This window comes from Podarcis pityusensis, assembly GCF_964106645.2.
Source record: "Podarcis pityusensis genome assembly, chromosome: 6".
In the NCBI taxonomy this organism is placed as follows: domain Eukaryota; kingdom Metazoa; phylum Chordata; class Lepidosauria; order Squamata; family Lacertidae; genus Podarcis; species Podarcis pityusensis.
Genome location: NC_138030.1, coordinates 56,072,278 through 56,098,169, shown reverse-complemented (window position 1 = coordinate 56,098,169; position 25,892 = coordinate 56,072,278). Strand labels below are relative to the sequence as shown.

The 25,892-nt window shown below is 41.4% G+C and overlaps 1 protein-coding gene across 6 annotated transcripts in view; it reads right to left on the bottom strand.

The window, feature by feature from the left end:
* OSBPL9 (oxysterol binding protein like 9) overlaps positions 1-25,892 on the bottom strand; it is a 61,183-nt gene that overhangs the window by 19,531 nt on the left and 15,760 nt on the right. For 2 of the 6 annotated variants that reach the window (XM_081010829.1, XM_081010830.1), the window contains exons 3-8: positions 22,256-22,334; positions 12,995-13,071; positions 7,925-8,020; positions 6,404-6,451; positions 4,071-4,100; positions 2,873-2,923 (exon numbers count right to left, since the gene is read on the bottom strand). In XM_081010829.1, coding sequence (XP_080866955.1) covers positions 2,873-2,923; positions 4,071-4,100; positions 6,404-6,451; positions 7,925-8,020; positions 12,995-13,071; positions 22,256-22,334 — 381 coding nt within the window. Of the gene's footprint in view, positions 1-2,872; positions 2,924-4,070; positions 4,101-6,403; positions 6,452-7,924; positions 8,021-11,039; positions 11,186-11,274; positions 11,547-12,994; positions 13,072-22,255; positions 22,335-25,892 lie in introns of those variants that run through there. The other 4 variants (XM_081010825.1, XM_081010826.1, XM_081010828.1 and 1 more) reach the window with 3 other exon arrangements.

The window sequence follows — 25,892 nt, the reverse complement described above, 5'->3', positions numbered from 1 at the left end:
AAGAAAAGGCTTGCATTTTGCTAAAATAAAGCTGCTACAAAAACGAAGGTAGCTTTATGTTTTCTCAACCTAAAGCATAATCATACAAAGTCCATTATTCCAAGTCACCCAAGGTCCTATAACTTGAGTCAGAAAAAAACCTAGCTACTTTGATTTCTCTTGCACATTTCCCATGGAACCTATTGTGGGTTTGCAGGAGCTGAATTCCTAATTCTTTCAAGTAAATGCTGCTCAAAGCATGGCACTATTTTTAGAGCTAGGAGGGAATAGATGAGGGCCTCAAACATCAGTTTTTATCTTGATGGTTTTAAAATATTATAAATGGATTGAGAAGACATAAGGCTGGCAGGGAGTTATGAACAATTCTATGTTAGTAGGAACGCCATCTCTTTATCTGGCCCATGGGACTCTAACCATGCAATGCCCCCTTTCCATACAATTCACCAGCATCGCTTCACAGCCTCAACAGAGTCCTTGAACTGGGATATTGCCTCTCGCTCATCTGACTGGAAGTGGAGGGATGCATATATAGAAACCTTTGCCTATCGTGTGGCTAGGAGGCCTATAAAAGGTGAGTGTCTCTACTCACATTTGCCTCTCCTCATACCTACTTTCACCTCTGATCTTGCTCACCACTGGTATGCATCTCATGGAAGCAGGCTTATTAGGGAATGTGACACAAGCTGCAAAAAGTTCCCTATCCCTATCTTAATGTATTGGAGTCTGAGATATTGGGCTGGATCCAAACTTTACGGCTGCAGGCAGGAGTATCTCAAGTGGCGTTTCACTCAGGGGGTGCTCCTACTGTTGGTGGTAAGGGAACAACTTCTGCCAATTCTCCCCTTCTGCTGCAGCCCCCAGAACCCTCAGAATGATGTGGGACACAGGATTGGGGTTAAAGGGAAAGATAGAATTAGCAAAAGAAGCCTCCCAAAATTCTGCCAGATCAGAAGCCTTCAGTATTGTCTGCCTTAGGTTTGCATGGGTTTGCAAGGCAAGGTATGTTCCAAGAACAAAACTGGGATAAGGGTGCATTAAACATTATAACAAATGGGTTATGGAGAGAGAGAGCAGCAGCAAAGGTCTCTTTTGTGGATGAATGACTCATTCTCTTTCCCCATCTTTCCTTTTGCACTTTCTATGGAAGCTTTCTTAACTGGCATGGGTATGGGGAAATTTGGACATCAAAGGAGAAAAGCCTAAGCATCAGATACATTATTAATAGATGCATTTTACAATCTTGTGCAACTGCCCATTCAAAATTCTGAACAGTATGTTTATAAATCCAACTTATTCCAAGGCAGATCAACAGTTTATCTGACCCAGAACTGCCTACCCTGACCAGCAATGACTTCCCCGTCATTGACTTCTTTAGTAAATTGGCACGCTTGGCCAGAGACATATGGACAACAAACAGCACTGAAGGTGTTTTGTTTCTTCACCAAAATAAAATTTTAGAGTATAAAATCATAGAATGGTAGAGTTGGAAGGGCCCGCAAGGGTCATTCAGTCCAACCCCTTGCATTGCAGGAATATTTTAAGTTGTGTGCAGTGTAGAATGTGGTTGTGTTCATGTCACAAAGATTCACCGGATAGCGGCATATGACAAAGATTTCTTCCAGGCTATTCATGAAGTTTTTAAGTGCTAGCAACACTTGTACATTCTTTTGTTACTCCAGAAACTTTGTTGTATTTATGCTTATCTTCAGTTTTGCAGATGGTACATTCCCTCTTCAGCAGTGAGGCATGCAGCATATCTTCCATGTTTTCACAGAAGAAAATGAGCAAAAAGTATCCTTACACCACAAGCAAGTCTCACCCTCTTCTCCACCTTGTTAGTCCATTATTAATGGGAGCTATATACTCTTTGGAGAAACCTGTTACAATGTTGTACTACAGCACAAGCTCACTGGGGCTCACCTTCTTTGATCATGTATAAAAGTTCCATAATCCAGTTTACGATTAGGATTTTAAGATGCCCAGAAAAACTTAGTGGGTTTTTCACTTCTGATATGGCAGGAACTTCAGTGCTATAGGTTAGGAATTATTAGGCCTATTAAGATTAGAGAATAAATCCAAAATTTTAGAGCAGATTAGTACATGCAAACCCATTTGGTGAGTAAGGGCTTTAACCATACATATGCAATATCTTTTCATGCCAAAATTGCTCCATTTTATCAATTCTCTATCCAAGGCCCATTGTTAAAGGAGGAACACGTTATAACTCAGTTATCAGACACTGATATTCAAGATGAGTTTTTGAAGGCACAAGCACCATCAAATTTCAAGATCAATCTTTAATAGACTATAATTCTGTTATTTATACTGTTCATGTACAACCTAGCAGAGCGCTTTTTAAAAACATTTGTTTCACCATACTTCCAACCTAGGGGCTTCCACAAAATAGTTGCTTGTGAATGTTTAAAACACCAAAAGTAATCAAACCAATGTAGGCACTGACATAAAGAATCTGTTTTTATGTATGCTCAAACAAAGCATGAAGAGCACAGTCACAACATTTGAGATTATGGTAAACACCACTTTGTCAGGATCAATAGGTCAGTATAATCACCACTTTAATATGAAGAATGGCACAGCATTGAGTATGCTATTGTATGCATTGTATAACTTATACAATGTACATTCATATACCCCTGGCAATCTACTTACAGTATTTATCAATCTACCTACAGAATGCAACAGGAGGGGAAATAATCAAGTCATATAAATGTACATATATCTATACCTTCCAATTCTTATTAACTTTGAGGGTTCAATGCCTCTACAATATAATAGCACAGAATGATTTCTTCCACAAAACAACATTATACTGCAAACACTTTTTATTGCATTTTCCAACACAGATACTTACTTTAGCAATCTGCAGCAACACAATGCAGTGTTTTATTGATTCAACCATGCTCTAAGGGGGGGAAAAATAAACATGTTAGTATTTCTACAAAACTTTTACTGCTTAGAATAGTGTGTTAAGGAAGCAAAGTACTTCCTTTGGTTAGTATGTTCATTATCAGTTTAGTACTTATTTGCCATAGATATCTTGTAAGAATTCATTTATGATAACATTGTTTTATTGTTATTAGCCGCCCTGAGCCCGGCTTCGGCTGGGGAGGGCGGGATATAAATAAAATTTATTATTATTATTATTATTATTATTATTATTATTATTAATATTCTGCACTCGAATGAGTGAACAGGGTGGAGAAAATCAGTAACTATTTTGCTAATAGTTTTAATGGATCATTATTTCCCCAATTTATATAGCTAAAGCCACACAGGGAAAGATGGGTGAAAGAAGCTACTTCTTTTTCTAAGGGCAGTTAACTTTAAAGTTAACTGACATCCTGCAGGTTATTGCGCAAGCAAGATATTGTCTAAATCGGCCTAGCCACCGGTGCCCTGCGAAGGTTTTGGACAAAAGCTTTCACTGGTCCCAATCCCCTGGGATAATGGGAGCTGTAGCTCAAAATCTGGAGGGCACCAAGTTGACAATACCTAAACAATACCTTCACAACAGAAGGATTAGAGCTGCTTTTGTTGCTCAGATTTTATCATTAAGTTATGAAAATACAATAAAATATATACTCCAAAAAGCAACAGGACTAGTAAATGTGTCAAGTTATTTTGTGTCATGCTTTCAAAGACCTGACTGTTAAGCAGGTTACCATCGAGCATAAAAATATTCTAAAACACTACTATATTTTCTATTTAATATAAACACGGAACATAATTGTAGGGCACAGTCTCAATCGCCATTTCCATCAAAAGACAAATATGAAGATAATTTGGACCACAGAAGTGAGAGGATGACCCCTCCCTCCTGAACATATGGTACAATCCATTCCCCCTCCTCTAATCAGGTGGCATAAGGAGAAGCAGGTTCTCTGCATTTGCCAGCAGGCCACTTGGGAGATGGGGGGGGGCAACTGATCTCCCACCATTCCATTCTAAGTGCCTGTCAACAGAGGAAGTAGCTAAAGAGGAATTTAACACAGATCCAAGCCAAGCCCTTAAGTTGCTTTAAAATATGTAATGATTAAACCCATACTTACACTGGTTGTTTCTTTGAGGTCTTCAATCTTCTGGAGGAAAAGAAAAGCAAGGTCTTTAGCAATGTGAAGTTACTCATCTTCAAGATTGCTTCTTGTTAGTTATTGTTTATTTAAAACGTTCACATAAAATATAAGCTTAATATATGAAGCAGCACTGTGCAGAGCTATATGGACTAAGTATTGTCTACTCCAACAGCTCTCCAAGATCGAGGGAAAATGTCTTCGCTGCCTTTTGCACCCGGGATCCTGCTGAATGAAAACAACAGGATCCTTACTGCAATCAAAGCAGACATATTCCATTATTACACTGCGACCACTTTGCAACCATTTCTAGATATTTAAAAGAGTACCAGGAATGCAATTTGCTTTAGAAAAGGGTTGCCCAACAGCACTAGAAGACGACTTTAAGTAAAGGGTGTGTTGTGCAAATTGTAAGGGTAGTGCTTTTTCTAGCATGATGCACTGTTAAACTGTGCCCTGCTGAACAACCAAAGATTATTAATGCTTGGTTTACATTCCCATCCCACCCTGCAGATAAATAGTCTAAAGAGAAAGCTTGAAAGCAAGTACTGTACAAGGCGGCTTCAACTGAAACATGTTCATCCAGAAAATTTAATCTTCATTCCACATTTATCCCAACTGAAAGTGATATATTTTCATTTGAATCAGTTCAGACACTGTATTCCTATACTTGTGTGTGAAATCATGCAAGTACAGAATTGTTCAGACAGCGTGATTCATCTTCATATTGTTAATTGTCATAGGTTGTTCCAAACTGCCACACACTTGTTCAATACAGTGAAGACTCAAGTCTGCCTTTCCCCCCGTCTATGTAGACCAAAAACAAACTTTGGTCAAAGCTCAGGTTTGTCTGAAGAAAGATAAACTATAAGTGACACAGTAATCCAAATCATGATTTAGCTCTGGGTAGTGCAGCAGCAGGAGGAGTACTAGGGTAGGAGTGCAGCAGCTGTGATCCCCTCTAGGAACCTGCATGTTCGCTCTATGTCATTGTTTGGCTTAGCGTTATGTGTTGTCCTGTTGTGGCATCTATTTTTCTACAGGGTCTATAGATGTGACAGTTTTGACACAGCTTTCCATAAAGATTAAAAGGAAAAGAGAAGTGATGTCATGGTTTCCAGTAACATTTCCTTAAACTACATTTCTACAGGAAGCAGCTGCTAGTTGTCTTGAGTCAGGGGAAATAACTACCTTATCACTTAATCAGAAAATGTCTAGCATTACTGAAGTTGTTAGCTGCCTGGAATGGCTGGGGCAACCCAGAGGGGCAGGGTAAATAATAATAATAATAATAATAATAATATCATGCAGATTTTTAAGAAATACTTTGGGGTGAGTGTAACTGGAACCTCTTCCTTCTGCATGAGAGGAAGCAGCTTTAAAATACTGAATGCCACAACAAATCAGGAAGAAAACAGCTCATCCGTTGCAACACTAATCTGCCATTACAACAAATTAAGACTAGAGGCCAAACAAGTACAAGGTCACACCCCAGCGGCAAGATTGTATAATGATAAGACAGTGCCAAGTGCTAGATTACAATCTAAAATATGAAGTACAGTTAGCAAATTACCCTGTTCTAGAACACAAAAAGCCAGCCACATGGCTAGTTGGTTTAAAATCATTCTAACAGTGCTGGAAGTTATTGCAAAGAGAAGCCCAATTACTTCTCAGTAATTGACTAAAGCATGAACTTAACTTTTATTTGAATAGGATATATAATTTTACCTGACATGTGTAGAATCATAGAAATGTAGAGCTGGAAGGGACCCCAAGGGGCATCTAGTCAAACCCACTGCAACCACCAACCTTCTGGTTAACAGTCAGACGCCTTGTCATCTTATGCTCCTTATTTCATCCTTACATTACTTATTTCATTGAGCCCTATGAACTATGCTAATGGTACAATAGTTCATGAAAAGTGAGTGGGGCATAAGGCATTGCTAACTGAATTTCCAATAACTGACTTCTCCAGGAAGCTCACAGAGAAAAAATATTTAAAACAACTGCAGCATGAAACTTATTGAAATAAAAGGATAAAACCTTTTCTATGACTCTCCAAGCTGGTTTTCATCTTTTTAATTATATTCCACTGTAATGGAATAATTGAAGAACTGTTAGCAATTATTATTACAAGTGTTTTCCGTCCCAACAACTAAAAAAAAATAAAAATCTATAAAGCAACGCTGAATGCAAGTTATCAGCTGTATATAAAAGGAGTGCTTAAATTGCATTTTAGTCAATTACAGGAAGGCTGAAAAGTGAACTTCAGGGAGAGGAAGAATCAACATCTATATAAAAAGTATACTTGCTTTTCTCTGTTCGTCATCTTTGCAGTTCTGAAGCTTTTCATCAAAGAGCTAAAAAGAAAAAGGCACACAGTATCAAACATTGTTAGTAAAGCTTTTAAAATGCAAACAGGATAGCAATTTATTTATTTATTTTAAAAACATCCAGAGTCTGCTGATCATTTGGTTCCATCTTACCAGAAACATGTCTAAATTACTAGTGGTCTTAATCATCAGTATTTCACACAAAAATAATAATCGATATCACCTACTAAGTCACGAAAGATGTTTTGTCTTTACCCCAAACATGAAACTATTTGGAGGGGATGAGGGCTTCTTTATGATTACAGAATTACATTTTTAAAAAGCCAAAGAAAGTGCTTAAAATTGTTCTGTGTTCTGTTGCTTCTGTCTCCTTAATTATCTGTTTCCAGTCAATATAATGTCTGAGCTAAAGATCTTTAGACAGTTTCTTTACAACACAAAATAATGTGCTGCATGTAAAGCAGAGATGGAGACTCTGTGTCCCTCCAGATGGAGTTCAATGATAATTCCCTTCAGTTCCAGCCAGCATGGCCAATGATCAGGGATGGTGCCAGTTGGAATCCAACAACATCTAGAAGGTTACAGGCTAGCCACCACTCTGTAAATGATTGAATAAGCTTTAAACCTTCAAGGCATGCAAAACAGAACCTCTCTTGCACATATTTTTACTTCTCAAATGCTTACCCCATTTCAAATATTAAATATGTTAAACATATCTAGGATAAATCACAAGGGCAACATTTACTCTCTCTCTCCCAATATATATAATAAACAGTACAGGAACTACTGTTTTAAAACAGCTTTTTAAAAAAACACACCAAAAAACAGAAAAAAATTCAAGTATGCTTGTGATCCAAGTCTCTACAGTTGACCTGTGTCATAGATGACTGGGAAATTTTAGGTTTTGCCTGATTTTTAGTTTTAATTCAGTATTGTACAATTTAAAGACTGCACGACACAAATTAGATTGTATTCAAGCTACTTATTGCTCCTAGCTTAGTTTCACTGTTCTAAGGAACAGGTTAGGAATGAAGAACTTGATTACTGAAATCTTCATCCAGACTCCCTAGCCAATGGTGTCCAAACTTTTTTCAAAGAGGGCCAGATTTTATGAAGTGAAGGGCTGTGAGGGCCGACCAAAGGGCCGACCAAACTTGTTAACCTTTTTTAAGGATTGAAGTTGTTGAGGGTTTTTTAGTTTAGTTAGGATTTTACCCCAGGAAATAAACTACCACAGGAGCCGGATTAAACCAACTGGCGGGCCGGATTATTCCCCCAAAATGGACTTTGGACATGCCTGTCTTAGAGATATAGTCTTTTAGCAGGAACTGCTGTTAAATTTCTGAAACCCATCTAACTACTTAACGAAAACATGGATCAATGAGCTTCAATGATGACAATCTTTCATAACCCATTTATACCATGGAAGTCAGGGAGAAATCAAAGTGCATATTTACTAGATTATTGTAAAGTCCGGTTACAACAGCAAGTTCAACATACCTTCAATTGGTCTATCAAAATTTGTAGATAAGCATCAGCTTCTGTAAGTTTTTTATCAAAATCTTGGACACTGGGAACAAATCCAGGATCCACACCCTATGTAACAGAAATGCATTTGAACATATTTATAGAACACACAGAACAGCACCTCATTAGCTGCAGGATTGAACTGGGCAAATTTCAAAACCATGGAATAACCTGCCTAGATACACTTTAAAGAATGAAAAAGGCTAGAACATTATATTATTCCTACAGATATATGTCAGCATAGTGAAATGATTAACTCACTGCGAGGACTAGGGCTCTCCTAGCACTATTCTAAAGCCTAAATATTATGTTCTTGTGAGGTTAACTATTTTGCTACGTAAGCCACATCACAGCAAAATTGTTACTAAGGTGAAGCATCCAATACTCTTCCAACTAAAGTTTCCTTGTAAAACCAGGCCTTACAAATGAATTCTCAAATAATAGAAATAGAAGCAACAATCCAGAGCAGCTCAATTGTTCAAGCCTATACGTGTTTACTCTGAAAGAAGTCCCGCAGTGTTCAATAGATCATATCCCCAGGATAAACACACACAAGACTGTGCTGAAAATCTACACTGGATTGTGACCACAGATGAATCAAGAAGAAAGGGTATTTCCACACCTCTGCTTTTTCCCTGCTTTTTCATCTATTTCATTTAAACAGCCACTCTTATCCTCCTCCAAAATGCATAAAAAGGTAAAGGTAAAGGACCCCTGACACTTAAGTCCAGTCGCAGACGATTCTGGGGTTGCTGCGCTCATCTCGCTTTACAGGCCGAGGGAGCCGGCATTTGTCCACAGACAGTTTTTCCAGGTCATGTGGCCAACATGACTAAGCCCCTTCTGTCACAACGGAACACTGAAACCAGAGCACACAGAAACGCTGTTTACCTTCCCGCAGAGCGGTACCTATTTATAAGTAGATAATACTTGCACTTTGGGTATGCTTTTGAACTGCTAGATTGGCAGGAGCTGGGACCAAACAATGGGAGCTCACCCCATCGTGGGGATTTGAACCGCTGACCTTCTGATCGGCAAGCCCATGAGGCTCAGTGGTTTAGACCACAGCGCCACCTACGTCCCTTCCAAAATGGATATAAGGCTTAAAAAGTTATTGCCAACTAGAAAGGCACACTTTGGACAGAACATCAAGCACATAAACTGATACATGTAAATCTATAATTCACTATGTCAAGATCCCTTGTTAGGAATTACATGGGGGTGTTTAAAATTTCTAGGTTTTATGATTGCAAATGACAAGTAGACAAACAGAAATTCATTATGTCTTCAATTCTCACAATTTAAAAGCTATAGCGTAGGTGTTTTAAATGCTAAGCAACCTTCACTTTTAAGAGAAGCAATTTTAGAAGACACATACTTTAACAAAAAATATTTAAGGAACAGAAGATTCCTAACAGAATCCAAACTGTCACTCTTTCACTTCCCTGCATCTGTTTCCACAATAATGTGACCTCTAGTGAAATACGTGCAGTGCTTCTATCATAGCTATCTATCACATGCATGTAAATGACATAAAATGCTACAAACTTCATTCAGTTTTAAATGTTAGTTAACTCATTTACATTTTATGTATTTCAGTGAGCATTTGCATTATTTCCAATGAAAATGAAGTTAAATATACTCAAGTCTTAGAGGTATTAAAAAACCAAGTAATTAAGCTATTAGCATTATGTTACAAGTTCTGTACTACATTCCTTTTTAAACTAGTATGATTACTAAGCTATTTAAGTACCTCAGCATTCATTAGAAAGCAATTCTACCTGACCAGGTTATATAAAAGAGGCCTTATAAGCTCACTCACCAGAACATGGGAGCCAATTGTGACCTCTGAAATGCATAAATTCCTTCTGAAGTACCACAGAAGTGCACACTGAATGCTCAAAATGGCCACAGAACAGTGCTTGAGTCCCTTTGGGCAACCTGTACATTTGTTACTCTTTCCTTCCTGTGAAATGCCTAAAGGTATGTGATCCTTGTTAGAGTTATACCTTATTTCCTGTAGAAGTCTGAATGATCCTTAAAATAAACTGGGATGTTTGCCCCACATTATGTAACATTTAGGACATAGCATGACCACTACAAGAAATACACTACAAATGCTACCTGCCAAACGCTGTTTCACCAGCAAGTATTCGGCTCTTGAAATTCTTTAGAAAAAAATCAGGGTCTACCCAGCAACTGTAATGCCTACCCTCTCCCCATTGTTTCTAGGACCAATTTTCCTAATCTGCAAAGTAATACACCCAGTTTCCAGAAAGTCATGGAAACATGTTGGGCATATGCTGAGGGAAGGTAGGATCACAAGATCCTTTAGTTGTGGGAAGCATTTCTAATCACTGGGAGAGATTGGCTTCCATGTCCATTCTGGGCTACAGGACCAAGTTCCTATGACCTCTTGGAAGTAACTGAAGCATTTCAGTATGTCTTCTTATTTGAATAATGTTGTATGCTTTAACAGTGTACACTACTTTGATGTTCCATGACACAGCGGTATAGAAATCCTTTTCTAAATAAAACGTAACTCAAACCTACATACTGTGAAAGAAGCTGATTTCAATGGGATGTGAAAGGAAAACTAACTTTCCTGCAGCCGAAATACGAACTAGGCTAACCATCGAGTGGGTTTTAGAAACGATCTCCTATATCGCGGTCGAGGTGATCAAACTGGAACTGTTTGTTTTTAAACAGCAGTCAGTCGCAGTAATTAGCCACTTCCACCAATGGCAGACAATGGAGCCTGCCGGACTGAAATCAGGCAGAGCTGCTGGGGGGGGGGTGAGTGCACCCCATGGTGTAGCGCGCACACAAGCGCCGCGCTCTTCCTCTCCAGCGATCAATGGCTAGAGCTGCTGCGTGCGCTCCCCGGCCCCGGCTGCAGGTACAGGTTCAGGGCCGCGGGCTTCGCAGCACGCACCCTCTCCTCCCCCCCCACCCCGATTATACACGAGGTCGACCACAGAACCCAGGCGTCCGGGTGGGCCTCCGTAAGCGCAGGCCGACAGTGATCGAGGGCGCCCCCTCCTGCCAATGTCGACGCTGCACCGCCCCAACGCCCGGCCCTACTCACGCAAGCCATGCTTCCTCCCCTCCCGGGCACGCTGCCGGGCGGGGTCTGTCGTCGGCTGGGCCCCCTGCCCGCAGGGAAGCCGCGTCGCCAGCCCGCCGCTCGCAAGCAGCGAGGCTCTCCTTCGCACCGAGCCGGCTCCCGATTGGCTGCGGGTCAGGTGCCTCCCAGCCCGGCCCTTTCCTCTCCCCCGCCCCGCGCACCGACTGAGAGGGGGACGCATAATAGCCATACACACCGGGCTGCTTCCTTCCAGCCGGCGCCGCCGGCTTCCTCCCGCTTTCTCTCGAGGGCATCCTTCGTCCCGGGAATCTCCCGCCTTCAGCGGTAGCCTCTACCCAGCAAGGCTGCAATCGGGGCAGGAAGACCAAATCGCCGCGCGCTGAAAGGAAGCCCTGATTGGAAGGGCTGCCTTGGACTCCGCAGCACCGACTGACTTCGCCCGCCGCCTCGCTACCCAGTGGGCTGCTTGGAGTCTAACCTCACGCGCAGCGCCACGGAGGACACGGGCTCATCCGGATATTTCACCCGCCCCCTGCCTTCTTGCATCATCTGAAATGCCTCCGGCAGCTTTCTTATTATTGGCTACAGCGCCGATCGCTCTTTTCCATTTCGCAATCCTGACCCCCGTTTTACCTATAAGAGGACTTACTTCTGAGCAGGCATGGCTAAGATGCTAAGACTAACTTTTCGCATCCGCCTAGATTTCTGTAGCTCACTGTCGTTTAAGCGTAGCGTGTGGACAGTTTCTGAAGAATACTAAACGCATTTAAGAACCTTTGCAAGGTTAGGGCTGCGAATCCTGACTATTTGGAACTAGGTATCACTGGCGTGGATCCAGGCTAGACCAGCTCCACTCTGCGCATCAGGGTTTTTCCGCCCAGCAGCCCCTTACACAGTCTGGAAAGCTACTCCTGTCAAAGGAATCTTCACCATAGCATGAGGTGGGGCTGAGGCCATAGGAAAATCTAGTTCCCCTGATTTCCAGCACCTTTGGGGGGGGGCGACACACGGAGCAGCCATGAGAAGAAGGGGAGCAGAAAACATCACCTGGCCTGAATGCAGCTTAAGCCCAAGTAAAGCATGCTTCAGTACCAAGCTGCCATTTTCAGACGTTTCTCACTTGAGACGTCACTAAGATTGATGCCCATTAATATTAGACAGTTGTGCCTCTGCATTTGCTCATTAGCTTCAATATTAAAGTGCACCTGCTGTTATCCATAGTTGGTGCCAGTGTCTCCAAAGCAATCCCTTTCTGTGATAGCACCTTGGAGTGGCTAATATTCTCAGGAGGAATATTTACATAGCAAAGGCTTCAAAGCAAGAATATGCAGGTTTAGTTTTGTTTGGTTCCCTTTCCCCTTCTGCCAATGTGCAACACAGACAGCACTAATTTCTCCATCCTTATGCACTACAAAAACAAAGGAGTTGGGATATGTTTCTGTATAGTTCAGTGTTATTTGTATGCTACCATAAGCAATGTTTGATAAGCAAGATTTTGGCAAAGAGTACAGGTTCATTATTTGGATGAACTGGAGATCCAGAGGTGCAGTGACTTGAAGATTCCTATAATGATCTTAACATTGCCTCCATTCTATGTTATTTTTTTAATCCAAGGCTTTGTTTCAGGTAAAGAAAATAGAAATTAAAACTGCGAACAGGTCATTGAGTAGAGTCCACATAACAATCATCACAGGAACCTTCCCATCATTGTATTCTTAGATCTCCAGTTCAGTTACAAAGGTTTCTCATTCACAGACCAGCAATAATAAATGTAAAATTTATCAACTGAGGTGCTATATTTGCAAGATGGAGACATGATATATGGCTTAATTTCACAATAAATGTAAGAACAAATATACACTCATGGAATAGAGATTAGTATGGATTACATTTTATACAGGTATTATGCAGAACAAATGCATCTCTTTTAGCTTAGGTTAAACCGACTAACGCACCTGAAGCTGAAGAGTATGACGAAGGATGGTTTCCTCTAAAGCATGAATCCATTTCTCCCTCTCATCAGCATCTCGAGCTGGAAGAGTATTAAAAATATACTTAAGTGGCCTTAAAAGAAACAACTGGAAACTTAAACCAATCCCAGGTCAGTAATTAAATGTCCTGTTAGTTAAGCAAAGCTAATCAAATGAAAATTGCTTGCTGAGAGACAAGCCTACATTATAGCTAATGAGAAAGTTTGAAGATATTGTGAAAAATAAGTACATGACTGAAATCCAAACACAGTTTTTATGGCAACTACAGTACAAATACTCCTGAATATTAGCTAAACTGAAATAATTCACAATTCCATGCTAGTATGTCCCAAGCAATAGCTATCAACTTGTGCTTGTAGCCATCTTAAGGATGGAAATATATGGGAACGGAAGAAATGAACGGATTCAAGGTCCTCCATTTATAAAATGACCAGACAGCTGCAATGCTCCCATCCTGTCTATAATATTTCTAGTCCACATTATATTACTTATTTTAGAGAATGGAGCTAGTTTTTACATAGTTCACTTACATGGTAACTTCCAGCAGTTCTACTTTCATTTTAAATGCATCCAAAAAATCCTATACATAAAAAGCAAGCTCCGGCATTCAAGATATCACAAATCTAGCATGAGAGAAACATGGATTCCAGACCAGTTCATGCAGATTAAGAGGTGGGACTATGCAGGTAACAGCTGCCTCAGAACAAAGTAAACAAGCTGCAATCTGGGAATAGCTGAAAGTGGAGAAGGTACAGCATGAATATGCTATCAGAAGTCCTGCATTATAGGCACCTCCTTTGCTGAGGACCCTCTGTGGTTTTGACATTCTGCTGTTCTTAATGATAACTGAGTCAAAATTGAAACTGATCGGATCTTCAGAGTTTATTGGAAGTACATCTGCACACTTCTAAGCAATAAAAAGTCTTTTAAAAAAGGATATGTAAATAACTCAAAGTGCAAAGGTGGGCAATAATTCAAATGGTGAAATTTTGTTTTCATTCAGTGAATCAAGCACAGATATAGTAATCAAAATAGCTCACTCAGTGCAATAGATATCTGGGGGAAGAATCACAGTTAAGCAAGCAAAGATGCTGAAACATTGGCCTGCCTCCAGTCCAGTCACCCTAACTCAAAGATTCACAGCTGTCTGTTTCACAGATGAAGTAGGTCAATACTCTGCCAAGAAGCTGAAAAAATCAGCATGTGATATGTGAGCCAGGAAGGAGCTTGGTTTACTCCTAAACACTGCCCACGCTTCTATGGGAAGGATGTGGTCACACTTCAAGCATCCTGAAACTAGTCTGCTTATAACAAAGTCCTATGGCACTTTAAAGATTAACAAGTTTATTCTAGCATAAGCTTTTGTAGCGGGAGCAGCTACAATATTAACAGCAGCTTCTAATATTGTTAGGTTTATATATGTAATTAATAAAAAGACAACACACATCTAGGTCCTGCAAAGCTCACAGGGTCAAATCACTGCTTGATCATGAAGCTCAGAGTATGAGTGTTCACACAGATGAGTCCAAAAGTCAGTAAACTAAGTAGATTCAAAATGCTGTAAACAAATGTTACATTCACATTTGTCATAGCAATTACATCAAAGCAGCTATTTAGGTTACTGCAAATATTCAGATTTATCCTGGTATGTTCAGCCTTTTAATTATCAGTGCATATTTTATTGCGGTACTGCATCAATATTGCAGCCTTGTAGTAGCTAAGTGACAGTTCAATTTATGGAAGTAATATTACAGTGTTGTTCATATTACCCAGTGAGGGAATAGATGAACTGTAGACAGAACAGGCCCACAAAACCAAGATAAACATCACGAATCCCTAGAGACTGCCAAGAGCCAGCAGCGTTCTCAAGCTAGAACTAAGCATTAAAACTGAGGTATGATTCACAGCTCATTTTTCCCTCTGGCACCATAACAACTAGAGATAAAGTTTTGATATTATGTCAGTATGATGTCAAGCTTTCCCCATTTCCACAAGTGGCAGCCTATGAAATGGAGCAGGGGTGGGATGTCTGTCAGTACAGTCATGTTACAACATATACATCACATGGAGGAGGGGACAGATTACAAACTGACTTCAAAAGCCCCATAGTAAAATATGTTACTGTGACCAGGTTAGATATTATGAAGACATGCATAAGTACTGCAAGGTCTGAAAGGGTAGCAGTTTTCTCATTGGCTAGTGTTGGACAAAAGAACACCTAATCACCATTAAAACCCTGATTTCTAGGTACCACAATAGAGCCACATATACTTCAAATAACTAACTAACTAATGGAGGTTCATCCCTATTAATTATAAACCAGTGTCCACTAATCCCTATTGTCAAAGGTACTGATTCTTGGTCTTCCTAAATTTAGTTTCAGTATGCTTGCTTTTAGTCCCAACCACTGAATAAACACAGATAATATAGGTCTTAGGGCACGTAAAAGTGGTGATACTGAGCTCTTTTGTCAGTCAGATGATGAAATGATGACACCCAGCAGCATCATATACTTGTTTAACAGGATTGGAAACAGGAGCAAACACTGCAAATTTGGCACAGGAAAGATAAGCAACCATTACTCACTGGGGCCTCCCTCCCAGGAATCTGCAGGCACAGACCGGAAATCTACCCCACCCCAATAGATTTCTCAGCATCAAAATTTCAGACACACAATCAAGTGATGAATGTTAGCAATCCTGAAAAGAGCAACTCAAAAGCCATCTCATTTAACCCCCACCAGTGTCCACAACTGCACAAAGGCTGCATCTCAAGGTAGTGTGAGCGTCGTGATCGAGAACTCTTGGGACAATGGATATATATTTAATATTTTAAACTTGCCCATTGGTATTCACCATACTGAGGATTAACATACAGGTGCACCACTCCATGATCAAAGTATCATTTCCATTACTGAACCATATCTGAGTTAAGAGGCCTCCTAGTTTGTGCCAAAAGGCACAAAGTACCGTATTTTCCGTCCCATAGGACGCACCGGCCCATAGGACGCACCGGCCCATAGGACGCACCTAGTTTTTTTTGGGGGGGGGAATAAAGGGGGAAACAATTTCCTTTATTTCCCCCCCGAAACCAGGTCGGGGAATCCAAACCAGGTTGGGGAACAGCGGGATGGCGGCGCTGCGCCTCCCTGCTGTCCCCCGAGCTTGTGGGGCTGCCCGATGTCTGCCCAAAGCGCGGGGCGCTCTGCTTCAGCGCTCCCCGTGCTCCGTGCAGCAGGCTGCTATCCGCAGTCTAGGGAGCCCTGCGGGAACTCCCGCAGGGTTCCCTAGGCTGCGGGTGTCTTCCCGAAGCGCCGGGCGCTCTGCTTTCAGCGCGCCCCACGCTCTGGGAAGCAGGCAGCTCCGTGCAACCCTCGGGAGCCCGGCGTGGGCTCCGGAGGGTTGTGCGGAGCTACGCCGAGCCCGGGTGTGCAGGCAGCTCTGCGCAACCCTCTGGAGCCCGGCGCGGGCTCCAGAGGGTTGTGCGGAGCTGCGCCAAGCCTGGGAGTGCAGGCAGCTCTGCGCAACCCTCGGGAGCCCGGCGCTGCTTCACGCCGGGCTCCCTAGGGTTGCGCAGAGCTTCCTGAAGCCTGGAGAGCGAGAGGGGTCGGTGTGCACCGACCCCTCTCGCTCTCCAGGCTTCAGCGAAAGCCTGTATTCGCCCCATAGGACGCACACACATTTCCCCTTCATTTTTGGAGGGGAAAAAGTGCGTCCTATAGGGCGAAAAATACGGTACATGATGGGTCCTGAAGTTACCAAGCCATTGCATGCTCAACAACCTTCCAAAATATCAACTCATTTGGAATTGTATCCAACTAAATCATTGTGTGCATGGAACAATTTCTGTGAGAACACTGGAACTTCTTGCTCTCTTTCCTTACACATCCCCAGCATTGTCCCCAAATCTAATCTGGATGATTAATAGAACCACCAGGGTAAATATGATGAGTCTACAGGAGGAAGAGAGAGAAAGAGAAGTTTCGTTTCATGCAGACAATTGTTTAGTTAAAGACAGCTTTTGGAAAATAACACAGAAAGAAACTGAAGAAAACTAATTTCCTTTACACATAATTAGAAGCTATCCTGTGCCCTAAGCTTCCTGGAGGAAAACATTTATAACCCCTCGCCCCAAAAGGAACAGTTTTCCCTAGTTGTCTCTCACCAAGCAGGGCTGGTGTTGCCTTAGCCATTCACTTACATGCTTCCTCTGGTGACCCCTGATGTCATTAACTGACATGTCTCAAACTCCCATCATTGCAAGAAAGATATGGTTTCTGCCTGTTGCATGGCTGCTAAGAGCAATTCTCAGGGACTATTTAAAAGGGAGGATAAATGGATGATGGCGATAAAGGGACTACTTTGTAGCACACTGTGACTATGCAGTGAAACACTGAACAAAGTTGTTCCACCTTGGTTTCCACAGCAATTACAAATTCAGGGGATGTATAATTGAGGACTGCTTGGTGTGTGGATTATTTAAAGTTTGCATAGCTTGAGGATGTGGACAGGATTCATAGACACTGCCTTCATTGCAGGGGGTTCGAGTAGATAACCCTTGGGGTGCCTTCCAACTCAACAATTCTGATTCTATGAACAGAACAAGTCTATGCTTCCTATGTCATTAATATTGATGCTTTGGTAATGCAGAAGTCCCACATCTAGCCACAACTCAGAGTGAAGAGAGGGTTATGTGGTCTCTCAGCAAGCACAAAGGCTGGTAATATTAGGGGGACCTCCTCCCAAAAAGAAGTTTCTAGTATAACAATATGTATAGGATCCATTTTCTGTGGGCAGGCTACATTTAATGTTACAATAAGATAAATTTAGTGAATATATTATGATTAATGTATATATTTCAGATTTGAGAATATTACTTCAGAGATTTAGGTTAGGGGTAGGCAATCTGTGACCCATAGTCTAATTTCAGGTGTCCCTATGCACTTTGAGCTCTTTTCCCACCTATTGCTAGCTTTGGCTCTACCCATTGCCCACATATTGCTCCTAACAGATTGCCCTTGAAATAATATGCCCCCTTCAGAGTTCTTCATCCCTAATGTATACAGTGGTGCCTCGCAAGACGAAAAGAATCCGTTCCGCGAGTCTCTTCGTCTTGCGGGTTTTTTCGTCTTGCGAAGCAAGCCCATTAGCGGTTTAGCGGATTAGTGCTACAGTATTAGCGGCTTAGCAGGCTTAGTGGATCAGCTGATAAGCGGCTTAACGATCAGCTGATAAGCGGCTTAACGATCAGCTGATAAGCGGCTTAACGATCAGCTGATAAGTGGCTTAGCATCAGCTGTTAAGCGGCTTAGCCATCAGCTGATAAGCGGTTTAGCGGCTTGGGAAAAAGGGGGGGGAAAGGAAAAAAACCCCGCAGGAACTCGCAAGACATTTTCGTCTTGCGAAGCAAGCACATAGGAAATTCGTTTTGCGAAGCACCTCCAAAACGGAAAACCCTTTCGTCTAGCGGGTTTTCCGTCTTGCGAGGCATTCGTCTTGCGGGGCACCACTGTACTAAGTTCACTGCAAGGATTCTCTACTTCAGTTTATCCCTCTTAATATCAACAGAAATCTTGTCTCAGAATAAAGGTTTCTCTGTTACTGAACAATGGAACATCATGTATCAGTAACTGTGACATTTATAAAGCATACCTCCAATGGATCTGCAGAGAAGACAAGATCGTCTTTAAACACAATGACAAATGTGACACTAGTTATTGTGCTAAAAATGCAAGCTTTTATCTATCTGAAGGCCCAATATAACCAAATAAGGGAAGGTTCTTGAGGATGACATCAGAACACATTTCAATAACCATATTCCAAAAGCCATACAAGTATTTTCAGGGTGGGAAATTACAACATAGCAAAGGATGAAGTGTTCCCCATTTTCTTCTTAGAAAAGTAGTGTTCAGTTGGGCATAGGCAGGGCTAGGATTGGCAAAGCAAGCAGGCCCTCATATCTGGCTCCAGTTGTAGTAAGGGAGGGAGGATGTACAGGTAAGGAATGGCATTATGATAAGAGACTAGAATTCTCATTCCTATTCCATTTTACCCAAATCCATCAAATTCAAATGAAGGCACTGAGTAAGGACAGCTAGATGCTCCAACATTAGTAAAGCATGTCCTCCCTCAAAGAGGGTGTTGCGGTGAGACCTGGAGACTGCCCTCCTGTGTTGTGGGTGGGTATATTGGACAAGCCACAACACCCGATTGGTAGGTCCCTTGTTGCTGGGTTTAATCTGGCCAATGGGGTGTAGTCTAAACGGATCGAGGGACCTATATATGCACGTGACCCAGAGCTTCCTCTTTCGGCTCATGCATCGGAACACCGGCCCACCTCTCCCTATATTTAGGATATTTTGCGACTGACCTTGCTATGCCGTCGTGTGTCGTCTGTCGTTGGGGCAGGGGCATAGCAGGAATTTTCCCCACTTGGCTGATTGGCTGTTGCCATTTGGGTTTCGCCTGCCACGTAGCAAATCATCACAATTCATAAGGTTGCGGATAGACACTGGTTCAGGTGATAGGGATGGGAGTACTGTCTCGCCATCCCTATGTGAAGGGTATTCCGTTAAAGGAATCCAGGGACTCAACTTGGTTTGGTCAACCCCCGAGCGCAGGTTGTGCCTGTGCCTGAGTCCAGGGGAGCATCTGGGGAGTGGACATAGTCCGTTCATGGGCTTTCCGCCAACCTCAGGTGTTCACCCTTGGCTGACCTATGATAGAGCTCTGGGTCAGCGCTACCTGCAATGGTGCAGGGAGCTATTCGAACCAGAGCCTATGCAACCGCTCACTTTCTGTAATAAAATTGGCCTAAATTCTGCCAAAAACCAAACCAAAATTTGAGTCAAATGTGTCTTTATTTAGGGGGGAGGTCTCTGGGTCTGAACACGCAAATGGCCAATTATATTCACAACCATCTAATAAAAAGAAACTTTCAGGTGACTAAATTGGTTAGGCACAGTTACATCATTCCTCCTTATGAGTAAGGCCGAATGATTTCCAACAACAAAGACCTCACAAGCTAGAGCAAGAAAACAAAGTACATAGGACATAAAGTTCTACATTTATTCAGCATAAAATACTATGCATACTTTCAAATGTTAAGTAGTTCTTCTGCCACTTGCAAATAATGTGCAAGCACTGTGATTCAAGCAAGTTAGTATTTTATTTTTATTATTTTACTATGGGTAAGGGCCTACTAGAACATGCAGTGAATGCAAGCATTCAGTATTAACCAGCACCTTGATCCAGCAGTTTCCTGGTGGTGCAGAAACAGTAACATGCACACTAAGTCCCCTGTCATAAAGCTCTTCTCCACTTGCCTCAGTGCGGGGGAGACTACCCCAACATTAGAAACACTGGGCATAAGGTTACATTGATAAAGGCACACAATATTCAGTATCAGCATTGGCCATATACTCTGAATAAATCTGTACTTGTAATCTCACCTCTTGTAAATATACTAAAGTGAACCAACATTTGATAAAAATGCTACATTCCATAGAGGATGCATGTCATCATACAAACTGTATGTGTTGCATACAGATACGATTTTTTAATGTGCATTTTATTTTACATTCAGTCTTAAATTGATAATGCACCATTGATATTCGTAACTTCTAGTACACATCAGTAACCACTAATCCATATAAGAGCAATTTCCTAACTATGGATTGCCATCTAAAATAATTTACTTCTAAAAAATGCATCATCATCTTCAATACCTAAACAAGCCAGCAGAAATGCCAAATCATAGAAAAAATAAATTTCAATGAATTAAGCCAAGACCCTTTAGATACCATGTAAGTTGAATATGTTATTTAAAGGCAGCATTATTAAATACTACTTTGTTCTGCTATAAGGTATTTATCTCTCAAGAGGCTTTCCTTTCTGCAGGCAGCGAACACAAAAGCTAGAGAACTGCTGCAAAATTAGAACTGCAGAAGGTATTCCTTTAATAGCTGCAGTTTTCTACTGCAGATTTCACCCTTTATCTGCATCATGATACACAATACAGCTGCTACTTTTTGAAGAATGCATGTGATGTGGTCTGTTTGTATTAACAATTAATTAGTTTGCTCTCAAGAATAAGTTAAGAATATGTTCTCTTTTTGTGTGGAGCTGTAAAAAATTATTAATGATGCTTAATGCAGCTACTGAAAAGCCACATGACAACAGAGTCATTAAGACACCATAGCAGAGGATAAACATATACACAATTTGGAGCGTAAGGTTTATCACTGGAACTATTTGAGGAATACTTTGCCAGAATATTAGGATCCTCAGTACTAAATAATAGTGCTGAAGATAAACCACCACAACAGTTTGCAGTTCACAAAAACTAAGTAAAGAATAGCATGAATCAATCTCATTTCTACAACTGAATTCTCACTGTTTCAAGTAAAGCATTTTATCTGCAACTCATCTGACACTGAAAACTAAAGAAAAATATCAGATGTCAACAGCAGAGTGAATTACAATTTAAAGGAAAGATGATAACCAAAAAAATGGGAACATTTTATTTAAAAAGACCATTTATTAGGAATTTCAAAAGGAATTAAGGGAATATATAGAAGTACAAATGAAAAATACAGTACCTTACCCTTTCTACTGGTGAACCATAGCATGCAATGACGAAACATAGCAGTAACAGATGGCATTGGAGTTGTAAATATGAATAAAAAGATAAAATAGCAGGAAAATGATGTTTGGCAGACAAGAACAAAGAAATAGAGATGAAATGAATGAGAACTTGTAGATCCTGAAGCAAAAATCCACCTTTAAATCTGCTTCCTCTGGTCTCCTCACATATTCAAGCCTTTAAGTTCAATATCAACAAAAGCTGCAACCTCACGCGATCTCGTGGCTTTCTCCATGCAGAAAGGCACAACAGAACATCTTGATAATAAAGATCAGTGGTGCTTTTTTTGCAAGCAAAACCCATCAACGAAAGCCCATTATTCTCTCCCCCCCTGACTGATATATCCTTTAAATTTTTAATCTCCAGATCCTGCCAAAGCTACCGTCCTTTCTAGCACATATGTATACACTGCAGATATAAATCCCTGTCTAACCCACAGTGCTCCTGACTCCAGAATGTTCCCTGTACATTGATTCATGCAGTTCTGATTATAAAATGCTTAAAATTAGCCCACTGAACTGTAATTCAATATAATTTTCTGTGATTTATTCTAATATAAGAAATACTCTTCTTTCAGCTCACCCTGGAAATGGAAGGTTTTCTGATCAACAGTTATTGTGAAGGTGCTGTCGTCCTCATCATCTATACCAATCACAGCTCCCTGTGAAACAAAGAGCAAAAATTCTGATAAGGCAGAGCAGTGACATCAGCAGCATGCAGTCTATTGCTACACGACCAGAATGCAAAATTCATGAACAAATTTTTGCAAGGCTTCCAGAGTCAATACTTGAAAATTAAATGAGGAATTTACAAAACCAGTTTTATTCCTTCTTTAGTTAAAGCCCCATGTGCATTTTTCTTCCCTGTTTTGCTTTTTCATAAGATAAGGAATTTTGCACTTTAAAAACTTGCATTCTATACAGGAAATAAATTTACAATTAAAGAAAGCCTCTGGGAATTTCTGCTATTCCATCTATAAAACAGAGCTATGAGTGCCTATATAATCATCAGTATCAGTGCAATGCCTTTATTAGGCCAACCAAAATATCACACAGCTTTCATGTGCAAGCTTTTTAGTTCTCAATAGTTCTTCATAAGACTCTTCATCAGCCTGGAAAATACCAAGCTTGCACACTACTTTTGAGACATTTTGACTGATGTAATAAAAGTATTTATTTAAGGTGGAACATTTAATATTAGTCAACACTGTTATTGTTACTTTTTGCATAAAATCATGCAGCTCCATGTACCTGAGAACACCATCATGTATAAATTTCAAAAAAGAATTTACATTGCAATGTAAGGCAATTGTGCTGAGAGGTTCTACAAAGTTCCATCGTGTTGTTCCATACTATTGAGCATCTATTATAGGCTTGCAGAACTGAACCCCTCCCATCCATTAGCAGATGTCATGAGTGACATCAGCCAATTGACACGTAGGCTTGGTTTGAGGGGAATGGCCTTACTGGCTAACCTGCAACCCCTGAGGGACCAAGACTGACCCATGGGCTGGAGGTTTCCCACTCCTGATCTATATGATGCTTCTGGGGGAGGTTATCAGCAGGGTTGAAGTGCTGTGGGGATGGAAGCAGTGTCAGCAATATGAAGATGACAATGCATAAGATCCCTATTTTCTAAATCAGGTGAAGTAGTACAGTTGATGGACTATTGCCTGGAGGCAGTAATAGGGCAATAAATTGAAACTGAATCCTGACAAGATAGTGATACTATGGGTTACTTGTTCTCAGGTCCAGAAATTTGGTAGATGGCCTGTTCTGGACAGGATTGTACTCCCCTTGAAAGAACAGATATAGAGTTGGTCCTGGATCTGCTTTGGCATTGGAGCTCCAAGTGTTCTCTATAGCTATGAGTGTTTTTCTGCAATAGTGGTTCTCAAGCTACAGCCACTCTTGGACTGTGATAGCTTTACCACAGTGCCCCATGCTCTGGTAATTAACCTCCCAATCAGATTACTGCAATGCACTCTATGTGCTTTAAAACCACCCTGTGATCTTCAGATGAAGGGTGGTAGATAAATTTAATTAATAAATAATGTGAGACTATCCTTGAAAATGGCTTGGAAGATGCCACCAGGGCTGGGTGATATCAGCTTTTCAACACTGCAGTGTATCACCAGCTAAACATTGTGAAATAATAATACATCATCATGTTGAAAAGGAAGGAGTGTTATTCTGTGCCAGGGTGAAGCCAAATCGCCTCAGCTCCTTCTGCTGCCAGTGCCTGGCATAGAGAGAGGAGGAAGGAGCATCAGCCACAGCCCCACAAAGTGCCGGGGTGAAGCCAAACTGCCACCGCTCGCTCCACCACATCACTAAAAAGACGACGACTTTTTGAAGGGAGAAAGGTGTTCACAAAACAATTCACCACCCACTTTACCATAAGGTATTCACTGCTCAGGAAGAAAGGAGGCAGCCAGAGAAGGTAAGGTGCCAGGCAGCAGGCAAGCCCCAACTGCAATAAAAAAAGGTAAAGGGACCCCTGACCATTAGGTCCAGTCGTGACCGACTCTGGAGTTGCGGCGCTCATCTCGCTTTATTGGCCGAGGGAGCCAGCGTACAGCTTCCGGGTCATGTGGCCAGTATGACTAAGCCGCTTCTGGTGAACCAGAGCAGCACACAGAAACGCCGTTTACCTTCCAGCCGGAGCAGTACCTATTTATCTACTTGCACTTTGACGTGCTTTCGAACTGCTAGGTTGGCAGAAGCAGGGACCGAGCAATTGGAGCTCACCCCGTCGTGGGGATTCAAACCGCCGACCTTCTGATCGGCAAGTCCTAGGCTCTGTGGTTTAACCCACAGCGCCACCCGCGTCCCCTATAACTGCAATATACCGCCAGGTATATTATGCTCAGGCCCTCAGACCTGTCCTGGACAATGTACTGATACATCACCCAGGCCTAGCTGCAACAAGTGCAGAATACGGCTGCCAGGTTGTTGAGTAGTATAACTAGTTAGAACTACATAACACCAATTATGAAGATCCATCTCTGGTTGCCTATACATTTCTGAGCCCAATTCAAGCTGTTGAAGCTAACATATTTGGACTGGGAGCCCAAATCTTTGAAGGAAGACTTTTCTCTCTATTACTGCACTTTAAGATTAGTGGAGGAATCCTTCCTGTTGTTCTACCATTGGGAAAGTACACCTGTGGTGGAACCCATCTCTGGAATGCCCTCCACTCAAAGGTGCATCTGGCATCAACATTACTTAGTTTTCATTTTCAGGTAAAGATGCCTCTTTCCTCCGAAGCGTTAGGTGAAGGCTAGTGGCTGACCAGTTATTATTTGAGTATATTTGCATGCTGTATTACAAATTGATTTAGTGAATACGATTGGTGTGGACTTGTTCTGTTTTATGTTGGGCATTTATTGTAACCCACCCAAGGATCAGTACAATGAACGGTAGACTTATATAAAGGAGGAACTATAAAAATAAACATCATCTCTCATTATGTACTCTGGGCTACAAAAGTTCCATGCACAGCAGCAGAAAGATTTCCTATAAAGCTATCCTTAGCTCTCGGGTCCAAGAGAAGTGAAAACAGGGAATATATTTTCCATGGAGTAGGGAGGCACAATGGGTACTATCTTCCTGGCATTTCCATTCAATAAGGTCTAAAAAAAGTTGCAACAGTGGCAAGAGGGTGGCAGGTGTAATATGACAGGTGCAAAAAAGATGAGTGACTTCCCTCTCAGTTGCAAGGCTGCTCAATCTCCAAAAGCAGGTTGAACTATCATCTGTGCCTGAAGGAAATTAATATAAATCATTCAGTACAGGCTCACAGGCTCGACACATAACCCACATTCTGCCACAAGAGTCACGGCAATCAGTGCATGGATAGTGCATTATGCAGCTTACAGAAGGGCAGAGAAAAACGCACCCACAAGTTGTACAAGTGATGAAAGGTCCTGGTTTGTGGGTATCTCATAGGCATTTGGTTAGCCACTGTGTGAACAGGATGTTAAGACTAGATTAGCCATTGGCCTGATCCAGCAGAGATCAATGTTCTTATGTGCTTACGCACTATTATGCTCTAGTTATGGAACAGTATTTATCGAGGGGGGGGGGACACTTCACATTATTCAGAATGAGAAGATTTCACATCAAAATCCACTGACGATTGAAAGACTGGACTTATTTCCATTTATTTTTTCTAATATTTCCTACATGTTTCATTTTAAATACATTAACAGTCCAGC